This window comes from Apteryx mantelli, chromosome 10, assembly GCF_036417845.1.
Source record: "Apteryx mantelli isolate bAptMan1 chromosome 10, bAptMan1.hap1, whole genome shotgun sequence".
NCBI classification, from domain to species: domain Eukaryota; kingdom Metazoa; phylum Chordata; class Aves; order Apterygiformes; family Apterygidae; genus Apteryx; species Apteryx mantelli.
The window spans coordinates 16895133-16914533 of NC_089987.1; the positions used below are offsets into that span (position 1 = coordinate 16895133).

General features: G+C 37.6%; 1 protein-coding gene across 2 annotated transcripts in view; it reads left to right on the plus strand.

The window, feature by feature from the left end:
• The window catches only part of TENT4B (terminal nucleotidyltransferase 4B), a 45562-nt gene extending 29663 nt beyond the window's left edge, over positions 1–15899 (plus strand). Inside the window, exons 4-12 of one of the 2 annotated variants that reach the window (XM_067302568.1) lie at positions 2005–2125; positions 3144–3251; positions 6547–6675; positions 7488–7701; positions 8531–8657; positions 8744–8847; positions 10737–10924; positions 11497–11661; positions 13008–15899. In XM_067302568.1, coding sequence (XP_067158669.1) covers positions 2005–2125; positions 3144–3251; positions 6547–6675; positions 7488–7701; positions 8531–8657; positions 8744–8847; positions 10737–10924; positions 11497–11661; positions 13008–13187 — 1336 coding nt within the window. In that variant the 3' untranslated portion in view covers positions 13188–15899. The remainder of the gene's footprint in view (positions 1–2004; positions 2126–3143; positions 3252–6546; positions 6676–7487; positions 7702–8530; positions 8658–8743; positions 8848–10736; positions 10925–11496; positions 11662–13007) is intronic. The other variant, XM_067302569.1, reaches the window with a different exon arrangement.
• Positions 15900–19401: the final 3502 nt, after the last annotated feature.

Genomic DNA, 19401 nt, shown 5'->3' on the forward strand with positions numbered 1-19401 from the left:
ATTAAACTTTGGTTGGATGCTGATAATGCAAGAGATGTATTCTTATCCACGTGACTGATAGCTACAGTTCTTTACTGTGTATGCTTCTTTTTTTTCTTTTTTTTTCTTTTTTAACATCAGTTTCAAAACACTTTATTGTTGTCCATTTGGCTCCATATACTTCCTTTCCTGGTTTCAGCTGAGTTTTTGGTGGAGAACAACTTCAGATAATTTAAAAACACACAGACATGCACAAACCCACAAAAAAACCTTTCCTGTGGCAGTACTTCTCAAATTTTAACAACCACGTGAATTTTGGCTGATTTTATTAATTCACTGTTATCTTCTAACAAAGCTTCCCTTTGCCCTAATTTTTCCCCACTCTTCAGTAAAACTGTACAGCTAATCTAGATTTCAGGATCTTGGATTCAGAAAGACCTGTGCTGTGTTTCTAATTCTGTTACTCTGCGTTAGAATTTGTCTAATATCCTTTTACTTAAGCTGATGTTGAAGACTTTGATACATGGTTGTTCAGCTGCTGGATCTCTGTGTTATCTTGCAGGTAATATGTATACTCAAGGTGATAACAGAACTACTTTCTCTGTTCTTGGTGCGCAAGAAAAATCGCTGCTGTTAACAGTCAGCATCAGCACTGGGTTTCGCGCTAACTTGGTTTAGGTAGATGAGGAGGGAAGTGTTCAGCACCATTTCCTGCTCTCCAAGCAGGTTTGAAGCACAGCGTTCTGCAACTTGCTGAATGCTGCCCGTCCTTGTCAGCGCAATGGCATGCAGTTGAACTAGTGCTGAACTTGCCTGTTGCTGACGCTAGTTGTCGGCAAAAAAGATTGTGTCTAGTGCAGCTGGAGTTTCTTTGAACGCTTTGAGGTTGTTAAAGCAGTGTTGTTTGTGAATTGGCAAACCTGGAAAATCTATGTGGAAAAATCCTAACTACTTTTTTTTCTGGTGTTTTTGTATCCTGCAGTTTTCCATGCTACTGAAGTAGCCTGCTAATATAACTATAGGGTTATGCTCTCTTGCTTTGCGCTCCCTAGCCAAGCAGGGGAAATTGAGGAGAAAAGTCAGAGGAGCAAAGAGAATGAGCTCAGGATCTCTAAGTGAAGACAGAGAAGACGAGGTTCGGTTTGGATGCCAGTCATGTTTTGAATTTGAGTTTAGGCAGTGAGAGATAAAGTCTCAGGTCCCTTATAATCAAATGAGGCATGGGAGCATGGTGGGGGGAATGTAGAGGGAGGAAGGCACTCCCTCGAGGAGCTGAGTTAGAGTGAAGTTAATTAGGTGGTTTGATCTCATTTAACAGCTTGTTGCTTCCTGAAGTCAAAGTTGCCACACTTGTCCTTTCTCCTTCCCTGCTCCCCGATCTTGGCACTTCACCCCAGCTGCTTGCCATGTGCTGCTTCTGGTGCTCTGATCACCCAGAAAACCAACTCTGAGCTACTATGTTGCAGGAAATTAGCCCCAGAAGGTGGCTTTTTTGGTTTTATTTTTTGACGTGGTGGTGGTGGGGGGGGGGGTGTTAGGCTAGTATGTTGAATTGATTTACTGTGGGTTAGACAAATACCAGACCTGGAGTAAAGAAGAAGACAGGATCTGGGAGTGGGGAGGGTGATCGGGACTTTCCCTTTCAGTGGCAAGTTGTTAAATCAGCCTTACTGATTAATACAGCCCAAAGGCGGTGATTCACAAGTTCATCTCTTGCTCTGAATCACTCTCTGGAGAAGCTGATCCCTCTCTGCTGACGGTGTGGCCTGAGGAGACTAACCTCTGACTTTGGCAACCCAGTTGATCTGTATGTACGTCTGTCCCTTCCCCTTGGTAGCCTGAAATATTCTGTATATCCCTAAGTGTAAGGGTTTCCCCACCACCACCCCTGGCCTAAGAGAAGTAAGAATAAATTGTCTGATTAAGCTGTATTCCATCAGCTTTCTTCTCATTATGTGTGGAGGTCAGTTGTCTTTAAGTGTGTTAGTCTTTTAATTTGAATATTCCATTTTCTTTCCGTTTCAGTGATATTGACTTAGTTGTGTTTGGAAAATGGGAGACGTTACCTCTTTGGACCCTGGAAGAAGCTCTTAGAAAGCACAATGTTGCAGATGAAAATTCAGTAAAGGTTTTAGATAAAGCAACTGTAAGTTTGGGGAAAGAGGGTTTTTTCTTGTTCTAAGTTAAATTTGTAGTCCAGGAAGGGTCTCAGTTAAACAGATGAATTTTCATAAGCAGAAACTACTTTGCATATACATTTAGACTAGAATGTTTTTTATTTAGTGATGTTTTTATTGCTGTCAAAATAATTGATACAACTCCAATGGAAGCATTTCTTCCATTAGAAAAATCTCAAGTGCACAACATACACTTGCTTTTAAGTGTGGTTATATTAGTCATTGATATGAATTAGATCTGAGTTGTTAATTCCTGAGCTGAGTTTGCACACAAGTAAATTTTACTTAACTGCAAGTAAGCAGACATAATACATTTTTATATTGAAGTAGTAAGTACAATCATGTATAAATATATAATGGTATTTCTTGCAGGATAGGATTAATTCCATAATAGCTTCCTACCTTTTGTGAAAAAGCTAATTGTTAGAGCAGATAAGAGTGCTGGGATTTAAACAAGTCTAACTGATGGCTATTATTAGTTGAGAGATTTAATGTAGAAACCACTGAGGTGGAGATGTATTGGAGTCATCTCAATACTTTGCAGTTCTTTTTATTTAAAGATGGTTTTGATAAGGAATCAGTGTATGTTTTGTTCTCTTAAGAGTATCTATAGTTTGTAACCAAGTATCTTTATTTCTTAAGTATTTGTCTCCCTCTGGTGTTTGTTTTTCCACTACAACTATACTTCTACACCAGAAACTGACTCTAAAAAACAATGTAAAATAAATCACTTTGAAGTTGAAGTGTTACATTTTGTTAAACGGTATAGTAAGTTGAAAATAGCTTTTCTGAGCTGAAAAAGCACAGTTTATATAAACAGACTGGCAAGGAGAGAGAGTTCTTAAATAGACAAGAACCCATTTTCTTTATCTACCTTCTCTCTATAAACCCATAAAACATTTCAGTTTTACTGGTGCATATCATTATTAATGAAACCAAGCATGTCTTGGAAATGTCTGTTGACTTAATATCTCTTTCTTTTGGCAGGTACCTATTATTAAACTGACAGATTCCTTCACTGAAGTAAAAGTTGATATCAGCTTTAATGTGCAGAATGGGGTTAAAGCAGCCCAGCTCATCAAAGATTTTATCAAGGTTAGGCAATACGTTAATAGAATTACAGAGATGAATATTTAACTTAATTAGATTTAGTCTTTTACTTTGACTGCATCCTCACTTACAGATACACATTCACTCTACTGTGTTATTTTTTGTCATACTGTTTTATGAAGTTCTTGGGTTTTAGATATATTGCTCTAAAGGGCATGAAGATAGTAAAATATATGCAGAAAGTACATGCAGAGAAAATTAATGATACAATGACAAAGGGAAAAAATGCGCTAACATCAGTCTTGAATGTTATACTCTTATAACTGAGGTTCCTTGAACCTAAAATTAGCAATACCATACATTGGTACAAAAAGTAGGAATAATCTTGTTCTAGTTTGAATACCGTTTCAGCGTACAAATGCCAATTAACTGAAACAAGTTAGATTTAATAATTTATTGTTCAGAGAGTCACCTATAGGTGTAGCATAGATACTATTGCAGTTATTTGTTTAATATATAGGCTCATTTTGTTAGGATTAATGTGTTTTTGCATTTAAAATTTTGAAGCATCTTTATACTCTTTTCCTTGCCTTCCCCCATTCAGTGCATTGGACATATGTGGTAAAAGGTTTTATAAAGCCAGAAGAAAACTTTACTTTAATTTGCATGTTCTGTGTGGATACATGAAGTGCAGTTCAGTCTCATTTAAGTGTTTGGGTATTACTTCTCTGCTGCTAATTACTTTATTTTGTTTTTTGAACCAAAATAGTAGCAGGCGAATCAAAGTATTTCTGCAGTTAGACAAGTAAAACTCCTTCAGCATACTCTGTAAATCTCCTGAGGAAAACAAGCACTTTCTTAAGGCTTAGAAGTAAGGTACATCTGCTTTGGTAATGTTAATGTGTTGCAAGCCATCTTCAAAATTACTTGGGAGTTTCAGTTGCTGATGAGCTGGATGTACAGCCTTCAACTTGTTAATCCTCAATTTCTTTATATATGCTTAATAGCAAGTGTGAAAGTAGCTCACTCTGCTTCTACAGTGTCTACTCCTTGAACCCTTAGAGAACATAAGAAAAAAAAAAAACTTTGTACTGAAATTGTTCCATTCCAGTAGGATATTCTGCATATTTGTTTTCAGTCTCTTCTGTGTGACTGTATAAGCCTTCTGCTTAGATCTGTGCTTGAGTAGCCTTCTCTAGCATCTGTGTTCCAGAGTAAAAGAGTGGAGGGGTCCAAAGACCTTTGTTCCTCTCAGCCTGTATCTGAAAAACAGAATTTGATTGTGTTGGCCAATGGTCCTCTGTTAAATCAAGACCAGCGTTAGCTCGGCACTAGTTAACTCGCTGTCGGGGAAAGAAGATGCCAAGGTTCTTTGTCACAAGACGCCTGCCTGGAATTTCACAGTTCACTTCAGCGCGTACATCCAGTGTGTTGGGCAGCACCCTGTGATGGATGGGCAGGCCGTGCTTGTGTTTCTGCTGCAGAGGGTCGTATTTCTGTTGTACTCTGTTTATAAATTTATTTTTAAGCATGTGAAGCCCATCGTGTGTGCCCAGAACTATCTATGTGCTTTTTAATTTCAAGGTAGGAGGTGGTCTTCTCTTTTTGAGAGAGTCTAAACCAAAGAAGCATCATGTGTGTTACTCAGAGTATTTTTAACCTTTTGGACAGGCTGTTTTGACTTTGGGTCAGGGAGCAGCGAGAGCGGGCTGCACTGCGCAGGGTGGTGAGCCGTGTGCGACAGCGGGGCAGGTGAGGGGCAGCGTCCTCGCCACCGAAGGGCGCCGTCCCACAGCGCCCAGACGAGAGGAGCAGAGCCGGTCCCCCGACGGCAGTCGGAACCAGCGGGCAGTTGGGCCAGCGGCTGGCAGCCGGGCGCAGAGAGAGGAAGGCAAGGCTCAGCGGGTCAGGGTCTGGCTCGGCAGGATACATGGCAGCGCGCGGGCACGGCCATGGCGTAGCATGGGTGAGGGGTGAGATGAAAAGTGGCTCCCACGCAATGTGGGGAAGGCCCCAGCGAGGCTCCTCGCGTGGTGGCTTTTTCATCTGGCTGTTTTCCCGACAGCCCAGGCCAAGGCTGCGCAGCTGCACAACGTCAGAGCTGGCCTTGGGCAGAGGCAGCTGAACTGGTGTGTGGCAGGGAAGAGGCCGTGCTCAGCACCGGCATGGGGTGGGCAATGGATCCTGAGTCTTAGAGGAAATTGGAGGTATGCTTGCTCAGTGACTTCCTTGGTATGCCTGGGGATGTCTCTGTATGAAACATATACAGGGCGTTCTCTTAGGCCTTGTTTTGTCTCACTTAACTTTAAAAACCAAACTGAGATGCCTTGTTCAGTGTTACCTGTAGAAAAGTTTATTTCTCTTCATCCGATTTATTCAGGAAGTCTGAGGCAGCTGAAGCCTTAATTAAGGGTTTACAGACACCTGAGGAGAATCCTGTCTCCAGATTTTGGTATATTCTTCTATTCAGCATTCCAAGCTGTGACTATAAGGCCTTAATAGTTTACAGAGGCAATCTTGGGATCTTCAGTTAAGGAGGGCTCCTGCCAGCTGCCCTCTGATACTTGCTGTGAGGCTTGGATAGCTAAGTGCTTGGAGAAATTCTGCTTTTCCCTTTGGTCTTTTGTAATCGTGGGTACCATGATCCACACCTCCTCTCTGATGCCCCGAACTTCTTTAGCTCTGTGTTGATAAAAGGAGTGATGTTGCTGGGCCTCTTCCCCCCCTCTGCTGCAATGAGGGGATACAGAGGCAGGCGTAGCCCCAGCACCCACTGCTGTCCAAACGTTTCCCGTTCTCTGCCTGTGCGGCCTACGCACACCTCTTGGGGAACCCGGGGGGACAAACCTATTGAAGGACCAGTTACCTTATGGTAAGTACTGGCTCTTCTTAAAGTATTTTCTGGGTGTAGTCATTAGGAAGGACAGTCTTGAACGGTAGGCACCTCAGGTGTAATTACTTGCAGGTAAAAGTCTCAGTTCATTTTGGAATATCACCTTTGTTGCAGCAGGAAGTTTTTTTTAAGACTCGGGTATCTCCATAGTTTTTCCTTCGTTTTTCCTGTATGAGAAAAGCAAACGTATTTATGCATTCAAATAAAATTGCCTTCATTTTAGGAACTGAATTAGTAACTTTTTCCATTGTTAATATCAGTCACCACAGTTGAAGAGTTCTTGATCACAGGCAAAGCACTTTCCTTCTCCTCTGTTATGAAAAATAGTGAGTTAGAATAACACTTAGTTTTGAGACTTACTAACAACTAACTTCAGTATGTTTTTTAGCATCAGTTGTATATATTCACCACAGTATCCTAACACCTCTGGTTTTTTTTCTTTTTCAGAAATATCCTGTATTACCATATCTAGTTTTAGTATTGAAACAGTTCCTGTTGCAGAGGGACCTTAATGAGGTGTTCACAGGTGGAATTGGTTCTTATAGTCTTTTTTTAATGGCTGTCAGTTTCCTTCAGGTAAGCTAAATGAAAATAAAATGCATGAGCTAAATCTGTGTTGTGTTGGGGAGGTTACAAAAATACAAAATAGTTAATCATTTTCTGGCTTTATCAACTACATTTTTTTCTTGTACTTAATTTTATTGCATAACTGTGTGTGTGTGTATGAATGTACATACTTTTCTAGTATATAGTATTTTTAAGTTTAAGCTCTGAATTGGAGCTCAGTGTGTGCTGAGTGTTATTTCTGTTGACTGCTGAGAACAAAACAAATGAATGCAGCAGGCATATCTTTTTGGAGGAATCTCCCAACTCAATTTTTTTTCTTGTTGTGACTAATGGCATTTTCACTTGCAAAAACTGATCTGATATCCAGGCAAATTTTATATCAATTACAAACCAGTTCATCATCCCTCAGGCTGCATACTTAACAGTAGAGGGATCATTTAGATAGTTGTATATGTTAAAATCCTGTTTTTATTCCAAATCCAGGTTTGTGAAGTTCAAATTGATTCTGGAATTCTCATCTTTGCTTTTTTACGCAAACCCTGGGATTAGTACTGGAAGTTCACTTACTCATCATAAAGTTCTAAATATGAAAACATTTATAGTTGTCTGCCATATTGTTAGGAGATAATTGATTTATAGAAGTTTTTATAGTGCCTTCTTTTAATGATGCAGAACTGCTTTATTGAGGAAAATTACTATTTTAGATACGTTTGCTGTGAAATAGCAAAGAATATAAAAATAAACAGAAAAGGATTTAAAGGCACTTGAAACCTGGAGTCTTAAGAAAATGATTTTTTTTTCCCCCCCTCTCCTCTTAATAGCTGCATCCCAGGGAAGATGCCTGCATGCCCAATGCCAACTTTGGTGTTCTTTTAATAGAGTTTTTTGAATTGTATGGACGTCACTTCAATTATTTGAAGACTGGAATCCGAATAAAGGATGGTGGCTCTTATGTTGCCAAGGATGAAGTACAAAAAAGCATGCTGGATGGCTATAGACCATCAATGCTGTATATTGAGGATCCACTACAGCCAGGTATCCCCATGAGTCAAGATTTAACATACTGACTAAGTAAAAAGTTATAGAAATGCTTAATCCAACGGAGTTAAACCAAAGAATAACTTGGAATGAAAAAACAAAACAAAAGCACCTCATTCATTTGTATGAACACAAGATGCTCTCCGAATAAAATGATTTCCTTTGAGATGTGTTCCTAGCAGCAGTTACAATGCCATCGGAGGGCATGCCTGTGCTGCGGGAGGAGGTGGGATATGGGAAGGCATACCAAACAGCGTTAGTGTCTACTCTGAAAACAGCAATAAGGACGCAGTAGTATGGGCTAGATGTGCGTTTCGCCTGCCTGTATCACTGTTGCACCTTGTGATACATGTATACTCTAATGCTCGCTGTCCTGTTTGATTTTTATAAGGTCACGTAAATTTGTAGTGATTTCATTCTGTATTACTGCATTTATGTTCTGTTAAGGTTGAACATTGATATAAATGGATGGCTTCTAAAATGGTGCATAAAGTGCTGTTTATGGCAAAGAGTTAACTGATAACGTATTTCTGATGTGAAAGTGTCATCCAGAATAGTATTTTTATTTGTAAGATACACAGTACATGCTTTTTTTCTTCATGTATTGCACTTTTACCTGGAGAATTACTGTTTTGGACTTTGGTGCATGTAAATATCTATATGTCTTCTCAGCTCTTTCATATATTTATGCTTTATTAATCTTTTTGTATCCTACAAGACATGACTGTAGTGAGTTGGGATTTAAGAGCAATTAAAAAAGACTATACCCTGTCTGAAAGTAACCGTGGTTTCAGTTTTATATGTCTAATTGTATTCTTATTTTAAGGTAATGATGTTGGGAGGAGTTCATATGGTGCCATGCAAGTGAAACAGGCTTTTGATTATGCCTATGTTGTTTTGAGCCATGCAGTTTCCCCAATAGCTAAACATTATCCTAACAACGAAACTGAAAGGTAATTTTTGTAAGTCTAAATTTCAGACATTCATTGCCTATATTTCTGTGTACTTAAAGCTAATTTTTGATTGTTTTGGCTTACAGTATATTAGGTAGAATAATTAGAGTGACGCAAGAAGTGGCCACGTACAGAGACTGGATATCAAAGCAATGGGGAATGCAAAGTAGGACTGAGTCTTCATGTAATGGTAAGATCTGACTAAGCATGGCTGCACAATGGGAAACTTTCTGCATATTTGGGCTATGTAGATTTTCTTGCTGTTGTTGCTTTTGACCCATATAAGTCAATGCATGCATTGCACTAATGTTAATATGGACTAGAACCTTGCACTATCCTGACAAAATGATACTCTCTCGCCTGCTTGTTATCTCCCTCTGGTTTCCTCTCTCTTAGAAATTTATGGTTGCAGGCTCTGTTGTCATAAATTATTTTGTTCAGCATAAAATGTGAAGGAACTCTGAAAGATGTATTGTGTTGTAAAAAGCTGTATTCTATCCCCAGTCTGTATTGGGGTTGCTTTTCCTAAAGCAGGGGGCATGCATGTCATGCAGTCATGCATGCATGACTTATGGATTAACTTTACCTTTTTTGCTACATGATGAAGTGATGTACTTTTTCTTATGTCTCTTCATCCAGAACAATTTAGAGTTGTACAAGAATGAAAAGACTATACCACAGCATCTTTATTTTACTGCGATAGATTTGGTCAGCATAGAGGTCTGTAAAGAGTGCTGGCTTACGATAGGAAGTTTTTAAAAAACTTCTGATTTAGATTGCACACATTATTACTGTAGTGGGGATGCTGGTTGAAAATGAGATCCTTACCCCTTCAGTGGTCTTTAAAATGAAGAATAAAAGTTTATCATGTTTTCTGTCTAGGGAAATGATATTTAAAACAGGATTCTTCTGACCCCACCAGCCAGTTGTCACCCTGTTTTTGTACAGGTGTATGTACTGTCTGGAAGTTATCAAAATTAATTTTATACTCTTGTCAGAGATTAATCAGAGAAGATGACACAGCTACCCACTCTTTATGCTAGGTTGCGTTTTGGTCTATTTGTTTTTAAGGTGTTTGTCAGTGAGTTGCTTCCCACACTCTCCCTGTAAATGGGATGTGCTTCTGGACTATTTTTGTTTTATTAACCCATAGACTTTTGTGGTGGCCACTTGGTAATGGCAGTCAGCCACAGTTCAGTCCTGCAAGCTCCACAGTAATACTTAGCTACCTGATACAATGTATATATTAAACTCTGTATATAAAAGTAGCTAACGTGGTACCTAATATATAAATTTATCAGAAAGCCAATTCAATACAAGTTAGTCATGTCGCCTGTTGCTGATCTTGCTTGATGTTTGCTTTCTAACATGTCCAAAAAAAAGTACTGTCTTTTATGTGGGTACCAGTTTCTGGGGGAAAAAAAGAAGAGTTAACTCCTAGTTGTCAGATGTCATGTGGGATAGAACAGGGTTATAAAAATAACCCTATTAGAAACATAATGGTGGTAGTTACAGCAGTCATCTTCCAGATTTAGTTTAGATTTAAGTTCTGATTCTTTTTATTACTTTTATATTCTTAAGGTAGCAGTCATTCAGTTTAGGGCATCATACAAAGTAATCAGACTTACCTGGAGTTCTTGTGATCCCAGCAGCTCCAGTAGACTGGGAGCTGCTGAATACTGAACACGTAAGAACAGTATTTAAACCTGTATAGTTGAGCGCTGTTGAAGTGTGTCATGAAACGGTCTTATGCAGCACCTCTGAGCTCTGTTACTGCCTTCCTCCGTGCCTTTGCTCTTTAATTTTCATCTTGAACTGTGGGTAATGCAGGGTAGTTTTCAGTGTACAACAAGGGACCCTGCCGTGAAACTACCATCCCCTCTGCAAAGTTCTTGCTTGCTGCGTGCGGTACAAACACATGCTTGCATGTGTGTGCATGTATTAGAGGTATATACACGCACAAATGCCTGTCCATGTGATGCTGGGTGTAACAGATGCATAATATCTGACTGGGTGTATATAAGAATGCACCGTTTTGGCAGTTAATGTGTGGTGATGTTTCTGTTTTGGTTTTGGTAGGTAATGGAGTAACCTTGATAGTAGATACTCAGCAGCTAGACAAATGCAACAATAATCTCTCTGAAGAGAATGAAGCACTGGGAAAACCTAGAAATAAAACTTCAGAAACACTTAGTAAACATTCTTCAAATTCTTCATCAGGTCCCTTATCATCATCATCATCTACGTTGTCCAGCTCTAGTGACGTAGTAAGTACTGGACTCTTTTTGTTCTGTTTTTTTCTTACGTGTATTGGCACAGAATACATTTGGAAAGCTCAGAATTCTAGTGTGTTTTTTTTTTATCCAGAATCCTAATTTGCATAAGTGTTACCTCTTATGCAATTTTGTATGTAAATTGCAGTGTGGTTTTTTGACACAACACATGTAGAAAGTGAGTACAGTAGATACAAACTTACTTAGCCCTTTCTTCTCTGGGAAAACTGTATTTCAAAAAAGACTGGTAGCCCTAAGCCATATATATTTAAAAAAACAACAACAAAAAAGACCTTGCAGTACAAAATTCCTGGTAAACATTTGTTTGAATGGAAATTCTATTTAAAAATGAACAAATAAAGGACAAATCCCAAAATCAGAACATGCATCAATACATTTTTTTAGTCTGTTTATTTGGAAAGAATTCTGGATTGAAAGAGTTTTGATATCTAATAAAATGAACACATTTTAACTTTTAAGTTTTTTCCATTGCTGGGTTTATTTTTAAGAAAAACTCACTTATTTTTAAGGAAAAAAGATCACTAATACTTTAAATTTTCCTGAAGGATTCTGATGGAACACCTTGCAAAACCTCTAAACAATTGAGTTGTCGTCAGTCTACCACAAACAGAGTGGGGTCACAAGAAGTATCACTGGAATCCTCCCAGTCAAGTGGGAAAACACAAAATAGCCAAACAGCCAATACATCCAGCAACACGAACAAATCTCAGGTTTGTGAACTGTAAAAAACAAACAAACAAACAAAACAAAAAAACAACAACTGTATAGATTATTTGAATATTACAGATGCCCTCCATGGAAGGGTAGCTTGTTCTGGGAGGAAAACACTGTATTTTTCTCCTCCCTCTTACCCTATTAGAAAACTTTGAGCACTAATTATATCTAAAATCACCTGGTTCTGTGTTTGGCTTACAGAGAATTTTGTAACAGTGGTTTTTACAGCCTTAAAACAGATAAAATTGGATTGACTTTTATTTGATATTCTAGGAAATCTAGGTTTGCCAACAGCATGCAGTTGTGTTGTATGAAATTCCTTCATGCAAAAACCAAGTCAATCTGGTCTTTACTGCAAAATATACCAGAGCTAGAGAGACTTAGATACGGTTAGTGAAAAACATTTAGCAAAAATGTATACTGAAACTAGACTGGCTGCTGTGTTAACTGTTGATCCTTGTTGAAGTGTATTTGATTAAGGGAGATGGAGAAGCATAAAATTCCCTCTCATTTTCCCCCAAGACAAATACCAGTGATGAGAATTACCAAAACCGTATGCATTTAAGGAGTTTCTCATGTCGAAGAATACTTCTATGACAGTAATCTGAAGAACTATTATTTCAAAGCACCTTTGGATATATGCAGTTTAGATTTATACTTTTTTCAAACTTAGGACAGCTTTAATGTATGAAAGATAGTCCGGAATCTTCTGGAGTATTATTCCTGCAAAATAGTCCCTGGAAAACTTGCTGCCTCCTACTTACTGACAATCTCTAGCTGGTATTGAGACAGTTTGCAAACCAGGCCTTACGTATACTATTAATCTGTGTTCATGTGTATTTAGCAGAGGTAGTTCTGTGCTAAAAGAGGTGCTGGAATGTGAATATGCACATTTGGAGATACTCTAAGTCTTTTAAAAGATGGGGTGTAAAATTAGTCCTGGTCTTAGAGGAATGTTGACTAAATTTTGCACAGATGTGATCTGGGCAGTCTTCAGCATTTCTCCTCTTGGATTATGGACTTCTGTTTCTGTAAAACATTGTACAGTTGTTGCACTTTTTTGATGCTTGCATCATGGATGATCTGTCCTTTCCAAAATTCAAAGTGCTGTAGTTCTCTCTCATTCGACCTGCATGGTTTTGGGGCTAGAGACGAGCATTTGTTTGCAGCCACAGAAGTGAAAGATTGCTGGTACTATGCTGCAGTCTAAGCAATGGCCTCGCTTCAAGCGTACCGCCTTCTTCAGGAGTTAGCATCCTCGTTCTCTAGTAACGCAGAGCTGTGTAATTGCATGCTTCCCTCTCGGCAGCACTGACTTACCATGGTTCTCTTCCTTTTACAGCATGGATCAGCACGGTTATTTCGCTCTTCTAACAAAGGCTTCCAAGGTCCCACAAACTCAAGCCATGGTACCTCAGTCACAAACAAACAACATCAAGGCAGCAAATCACACCACCAGTATTTCCATGGCAAAAAGAGGAAACACAAGAGGGATGCGGCCCTTTCAGACCTTTGTAGATAGTTGCCTATTTTATGACTGTTCTTCTGTGTGCAATGATCTCATGCTACAGGATAGTTTGATAGTGACTCCTTGGATCTCTTCCGGAGCTTCAGACTGTTCAGACATTGATTAGCAACTGCATTTTTTTTTTCCCAGCTCGCCACGGAACGGATCATGAAGATTGATCACTGCAAAATAAAAAAAAAATTAAAAAAAAGGAAAAAAAAAAAGAAAAAAAGAAAAAAAAAGAAAAAAGAAAAAAGAAAAAAGAGGAAAAAGGCTGCTCATTTGATAAGTCATATGCTACAACAGGGTCATTTAGGATATAAAAGCTTGAATGTAAAATAAATGTATCTCCCATCAGCTCATGCTGACCTGTAGGGGTAGTACTCAGTGTGTCTAGGGGGTGGTAACAAACAAATAAAAAAAATAGGAAAAAAAGCAAAAATTTGTATTTTGAGGGAAACCCAGCCTTTAAAGGTGAAAGTAATTTGTGCATGATTTTTTTTATTATTTTTGCATATACTTACCATTTTATTGTGTATATATAGATGACCATATAGGAAAACTGACATTTGTAATAGTGGATTTGTTAATACTTTTTACATAACATTACTGTTTAAATTGTAAACATAAATTTTTCTCAGGATTAGTTTGGAAAATAATCTGAATTGTCATCTTAACATCCATATAAAGAGACATTACTAGTTATATTGCTCAGAATTTCTTTTCTTGGCATTTAAAAGATTTAATAGAACATTTGATCTGCAAAAATTGTTCCTCTGAAAGAAAGGTTTATGGTGGCAAATGAAGCTTTTCATTTGTATAAAGTGTACATGTACTTTGTGTAGACACTGAGCTTGTCATCTCTGAGAAGTAACCTTCACCTTGTTTTCTAGAGTGCCATCATTTCAGGCAATGGGGTTTTATAGTTGCACCCCTCTCTTTCTCCTCTTAGTGGTGTCCTCCCCGCCCTCCCCCCCTTTTTTTTTTTTTTTTTAATATAAGCCACTTGGGGGGTTTTCGTTTGGGTGGTGGTGATTTTTGTTTTGTTTTGTTTCTCAGTTTAAAAACAGACAGAAGGACTCGGTTTGTTACAAACGTTTGCATTCCTGGGCTGCTTTAATCCCATGCCTCTTTGTTTGTGCCTTCCCTCCCCTTCCAGGTCTGGGGTTTTTTTTGTCTTTTATATTTTTGCTAACTCCTGTAGGAGATGATAACTGTTGAAGCTTTAAGTAAATTTTACTATTAAAGTATTTTTTTTCTCACTCCCCTCTTAGGCATTTTTATATTTACACTTAATTATTTAAGAAAAAAAAAGTTCAAATAATGAAATATATTTTGTATTGCCTTAAAGACCCAAACCTTTCATATCTCATAGTATTTCTTCATTGAACTAGTTCTCATTAATTTAAACTTGGTATTTGTCTGGTTCAGTCACATGATAAGTCTAGGTTGCAGTAAATTTGATGCCATGAATGCAGATTAAACATGTAATTACACTCACAGGTATAGTTTGGAAAAGGAGTTGGGACACTTCAGTGGTAGAAGTTAAGTGGCATTTACTTTTCACATTTCTTTAAAGAGGAAAGAGTCTGTATTCAGCATACAGGGCTGTATTTAATGCAGCTGCTCTGGAGATGATGCTTTTATAAAAAGTACTGTTAGCTTTTAGAAACTTCTTTTATATACATTTACAGAATACTACAGACCAACCTGACCTTTAACAGGCACTCATGAGTGCAATGATTTTTAAAGTTAAATAATGCTAAAATAAGACCAGAACTGATGTCATCACTTAAATTAATAAACATTTTCAACGTGTTAGTGTTTTACTTCAAAAAGGAAAATACATATATTCCAAAAATATGGAAAGTCGTAACATTTACTCAAACACTAAGCTTAAAAGTGATGTTAATTTGACAATGTTTTTTTAAAATTTTTAGATTCATGTTTTAATTTGATCAGATAATTTTATCAACAAGATGTTGAGCTTTTGTTCATAGAAACTAGTAAAAGTTGTACCACATTATGCATAATCACAGTATTTATTTTGTTTTAGATTATTGTGAATGTGTAGACTTATGTTCACCGCTTAGGGAACAATTATTTATAAATTATATTAATCCAGTATTGTTAGCTGCTATTAGCAAAACTGTTCCAAAACTTAATACTTGCAAAGATCTGTATCGCATTTACCACACTGAAGTGTTTTTAAAAGAATCACCCTCATCGTTGAAAGCAAATGTACTCTTAGGGTGCAGATATTAGTGTTCCAATAAGCATGTGATAATTTTAAGGTGGTGGTAGCGGGAAGATAATCTTGATTCCATTGGGAATCTTAGGTTTGCCTCAATTTATGGTTTTCATAAATTTAATGGAAAATAGCTTTTCCTGGACTGCTCAAGTTTCTTTTTGGTAAACAGTATCTTTCTAAAAGAAAAAAAAAAAAAAAAAAAAGCATGAAGGAAAAATTGAGGTATTTTACATTGCCTCAAATGACCAGCATTGTATTCATAAAATACTGTATATCTTGCAAATCTTTATTTAAACAGAACAGTTGAACTGTTCGTTTTTCAATCTGAAGTAAAATACTTTCAAGACCTTTTAGTTTGCCTGCTCATTTGTCTTGTACATTTCATCTCTGTATTTGACTCGAGTCTAATTCCTTTTTGAGTTTCAATACTTTTGTGAAGATTTTGTGAATATATGAAAAATAAATGTTTAATCTAACTCCTGCAGTTTATCACCATTCTTGACACTTAACCCTGTTTTTCTCTTCACAGTAGTGTGGCAAGAGCAGCCTGTCCAGACTGCTGCGTAACGTTCTTGTATCTGGATGCTTCTCTAGGTGATTGCCAGGCCCGGCTACGTAGGATTTGGAAGCTTATCGTGTTCAAGCAGGCCTGGACTGGTGTGGGGGCTTTTTTCTTCTTTTTGTTTTAAAGCAAACAGCAGAATCTGTATTTCTGGGAGTAAGTGGAAGAATATACACATGTAAAGATTTATAATGTATTATTTTTCTTTAACTTTCTTATGCACTATACATACAAAACTCTTGCAAGAATCTGCTTATTCTGTTCTCTGTTCCAAACTTCCCTTTTGCTTAGCATTTCAGTTACAGTATGGCTGTTGTTTGAAATTGGGGCTCTGAGGAGGGCGTTGTGGAAATGCCCTAAAAAGAGTCCCTTCTGCCAAAGTTAATTTTGGCTGTCTTTAGCTGGAATCTTTGTTTACCATAGTTCCTGAAGCGTAGTTCATTTTACTAAAGTATATTCTTAACTCAGGGTATCTTCCTTCCCTACATAAATCGGTAGGGAGATGTATACATACCGAAAATTCCTATAGTCTTTCTTGTGGTAGTTTAACAAAGATTGTCAAAAATATTCAGATAAACTGAAATTTTATAAATCTCCCTGTTGGACATTAGATTATGATACATTGTTTTGCCTTTTTTAAAAACAGTTCAAATTTATAGTTAAAAGATGGGGGGGGGGGGTTGGTTTTCTTTTTGTTTGTTTGTTTGAAATTGCCAATCTTCCACCTCGTGGCAGAAAAGAAGCCGAAATGTAAGTAAATCTTCACATTTGAAATGTGACGTGATTCTGTTTACTGACCTCCATGTTCTATGCAGCTGCCTCAGAATTTACAACTCTGTTTTTTTAATTTTTATAATAAACTTGTTTTCCTATAACATAGTCTTTTAAAAACAATTAGTATTCCAATAGCTGGTGGCAGCTTTTTCTTTTTTCTCTTTTTTTTGTATACTTTCAAAATGGACCTTTTCCATGTATGCTAAATACAATGCATGATCAGGTGATTAGAAACCAGTTTAATCTTGAAAATTTATTGTAAATAAAAGCAGCTAGCTATTTGACATCTTGATGGATGTTAAAAATCATGATAGATGTTAAAACTCAATGTGTGACTTCTGCTATAATTTCTGAAGAGAAAGAGCTATGGGCAATTGCAAAGCGTGCAATCATTCAAGAAGGGAGGGTGTTTATCCATTTAGAGGCTGTAACAACAACAACAAAAAAAATGCATTTGACTATTCCAGGGACTTAATCTGCAAAAAATAGCAATTATTTATTCTGCTGATTCCTATAACTTGATTTCTTTTGCTTAACAATGCAAAATAAGTTCTAAAAAATAATGTTTCATCATGTCTTGAAACAGTGCTTCTGGGTCCTGAAAGTGCAGAATTTGATAGTTTTATTTTCTAGTTAATTTGTAGTGTTTCCACAAGATTGCAAATAGTTTCTCAAAAGTGTTTTCCAGTTGTAGTGACCTAAATGTTAGTGTCTTGACTATATTTCCATGAGTCATTTACCAGCAGTTCTGACACTTATTCATGGTTTTGTCTGTAAGTTGAAACCAGCTTTGCAGTTCTTATGGCGCTTAAATACGTCACAACTGTAGATTTTTCTGTGGTTTCTCTATTTTCTAATTTGCTTTGAGCCTAATTAACTAATCTTCAGAGGCTTGTTGTAAGGATGTTGGCTAGTTTCTCTGAGATTATCTCAAACATTGAGAATCCTCTGCAAGTTGTTTAATGAACAATGTTCTGAGTTGCATAGGAATTAAAATTCAAGTGGCCTTACTGGGTCTATAAAAGCTCAGTTTGTGTCAAGCACATAAGAAAAGGAACAAAAGAGCTAGAAAGTGGCTGTTACCTATATATTTTAGCACTGTAGTGCTAGATCAAATTAAACTAAATTTTAGATTACTCTTCAGGTCACTTCAATTTGAACAGCTTTGATTTTTAACTCTTGGTATATGTAGCGGTTTCCCACCACCACCATTTTGTTGATTTTCGGGCCCCACAAAAACTTGTAACTGAAGTAACTGAAGTGTGGTGCCTTTGTTAGACCTGTTGACCACAGACTTGCTTGGAGTGCAGTTTCTTTCCCTTGGCAGTAGCTGACTTGAAAAATGTCATGTTCCCACTTCCTCATCCCTGTCCAACTTCACTATCGGTTGTGCTGGTATAATTATGAAGCTGGGGGGGAAAAAATGGAACTTGACTCTTTAGTTTGCTGTAAATGAATCAATAGAAGTTCATGGGATCCTGACCACTAAGTACACAAATAAGAAGATAAACAGAAGAAATCTTGGAGATCCTCAGTGTAAAAGCCATTTGGAGGAATGACATCTTTTTGCCTTTCAAGATACGCGAACAACGAGATGCAGCAAGTCTTCTGGCAAGTCAGTTTGTTTGGACTTTATTTCACATCAGGTACTGAACGACTTGAGTCCTGACTCTGCTCATCGTCTCAATTGAAGGTTTCTACATTCTGCAGAAGACTTAAATATCTGTGAGGGTGTTTATCAGCTATTAGCCTGAAATTGGTATGTCTTGGTTGTACTGTCCTCTGCTAGGAGTTCTTCAGAAGATGTCTTAATCCTCTCCTGAGTTGAGTCTCATAATCCTTTTTCTAACTCTGAGATCAGCCTCTGTTTTTGTGGCCTGCAGACTTAGTAGTGAATGTGGCATTTATCAAATCTTGTCCAAGAGGCTATAGTGAAGCAGGAGAGGGGTGTAGATTGATAGCGCTTTAAAGAGAAATTTTCCTGCTGCTGTAACTCCTTTAAAAACAAGAAAAACACCATTAAATGTGCAGGGTGAGGTATGAATGCATCTCCCTAGCACCTATACATCCCTCTTCAAAGCTAGTTTCTGCATGAATCATTCAGCTATCTCTACTCTTCAGATGCTAGGCTGATTTTAAAATCTTCTTTATAATGAAGCCTTAATTTCCAGTAAGGCAAAACAGCTGAGGAAGACACAGCTTGGCTACATGCAAGAACCAGCTTGTAAAGAATGCATGTTTATGTGGTGGTGGAAGAAGTCTTGGTGCAGATTTAGTGAATGTTTGCCTGTTTAAAACAAACTAACTCATGTACTTGTATATAAAACTTCTTTTGCTTATGTATGAAACAGTGTTTGACTTGAGCTGAAAGATCATTAAGCAATCAAATGCTTCTGATTAGCTATTGGAGAAAGTAATCAGTGCTCAGTTGCATTTTTCCAGGTCTAAAGTTCATTTACTGTAGCAGATTTGGTGATAGTGAACATTCTGCTTAAACTGTTTGTTTATGCAGCGTAGCAATTTAGCACCAGAAGATCTTCTCTGGGCTTAAAGCTCCCATCTTAGAAAGCAAAGTAAGTCCACATTGCTGGTCTGTATACAACAGAATGTTGCACCAAAATTAAGAAGTACTTTTCTTACAA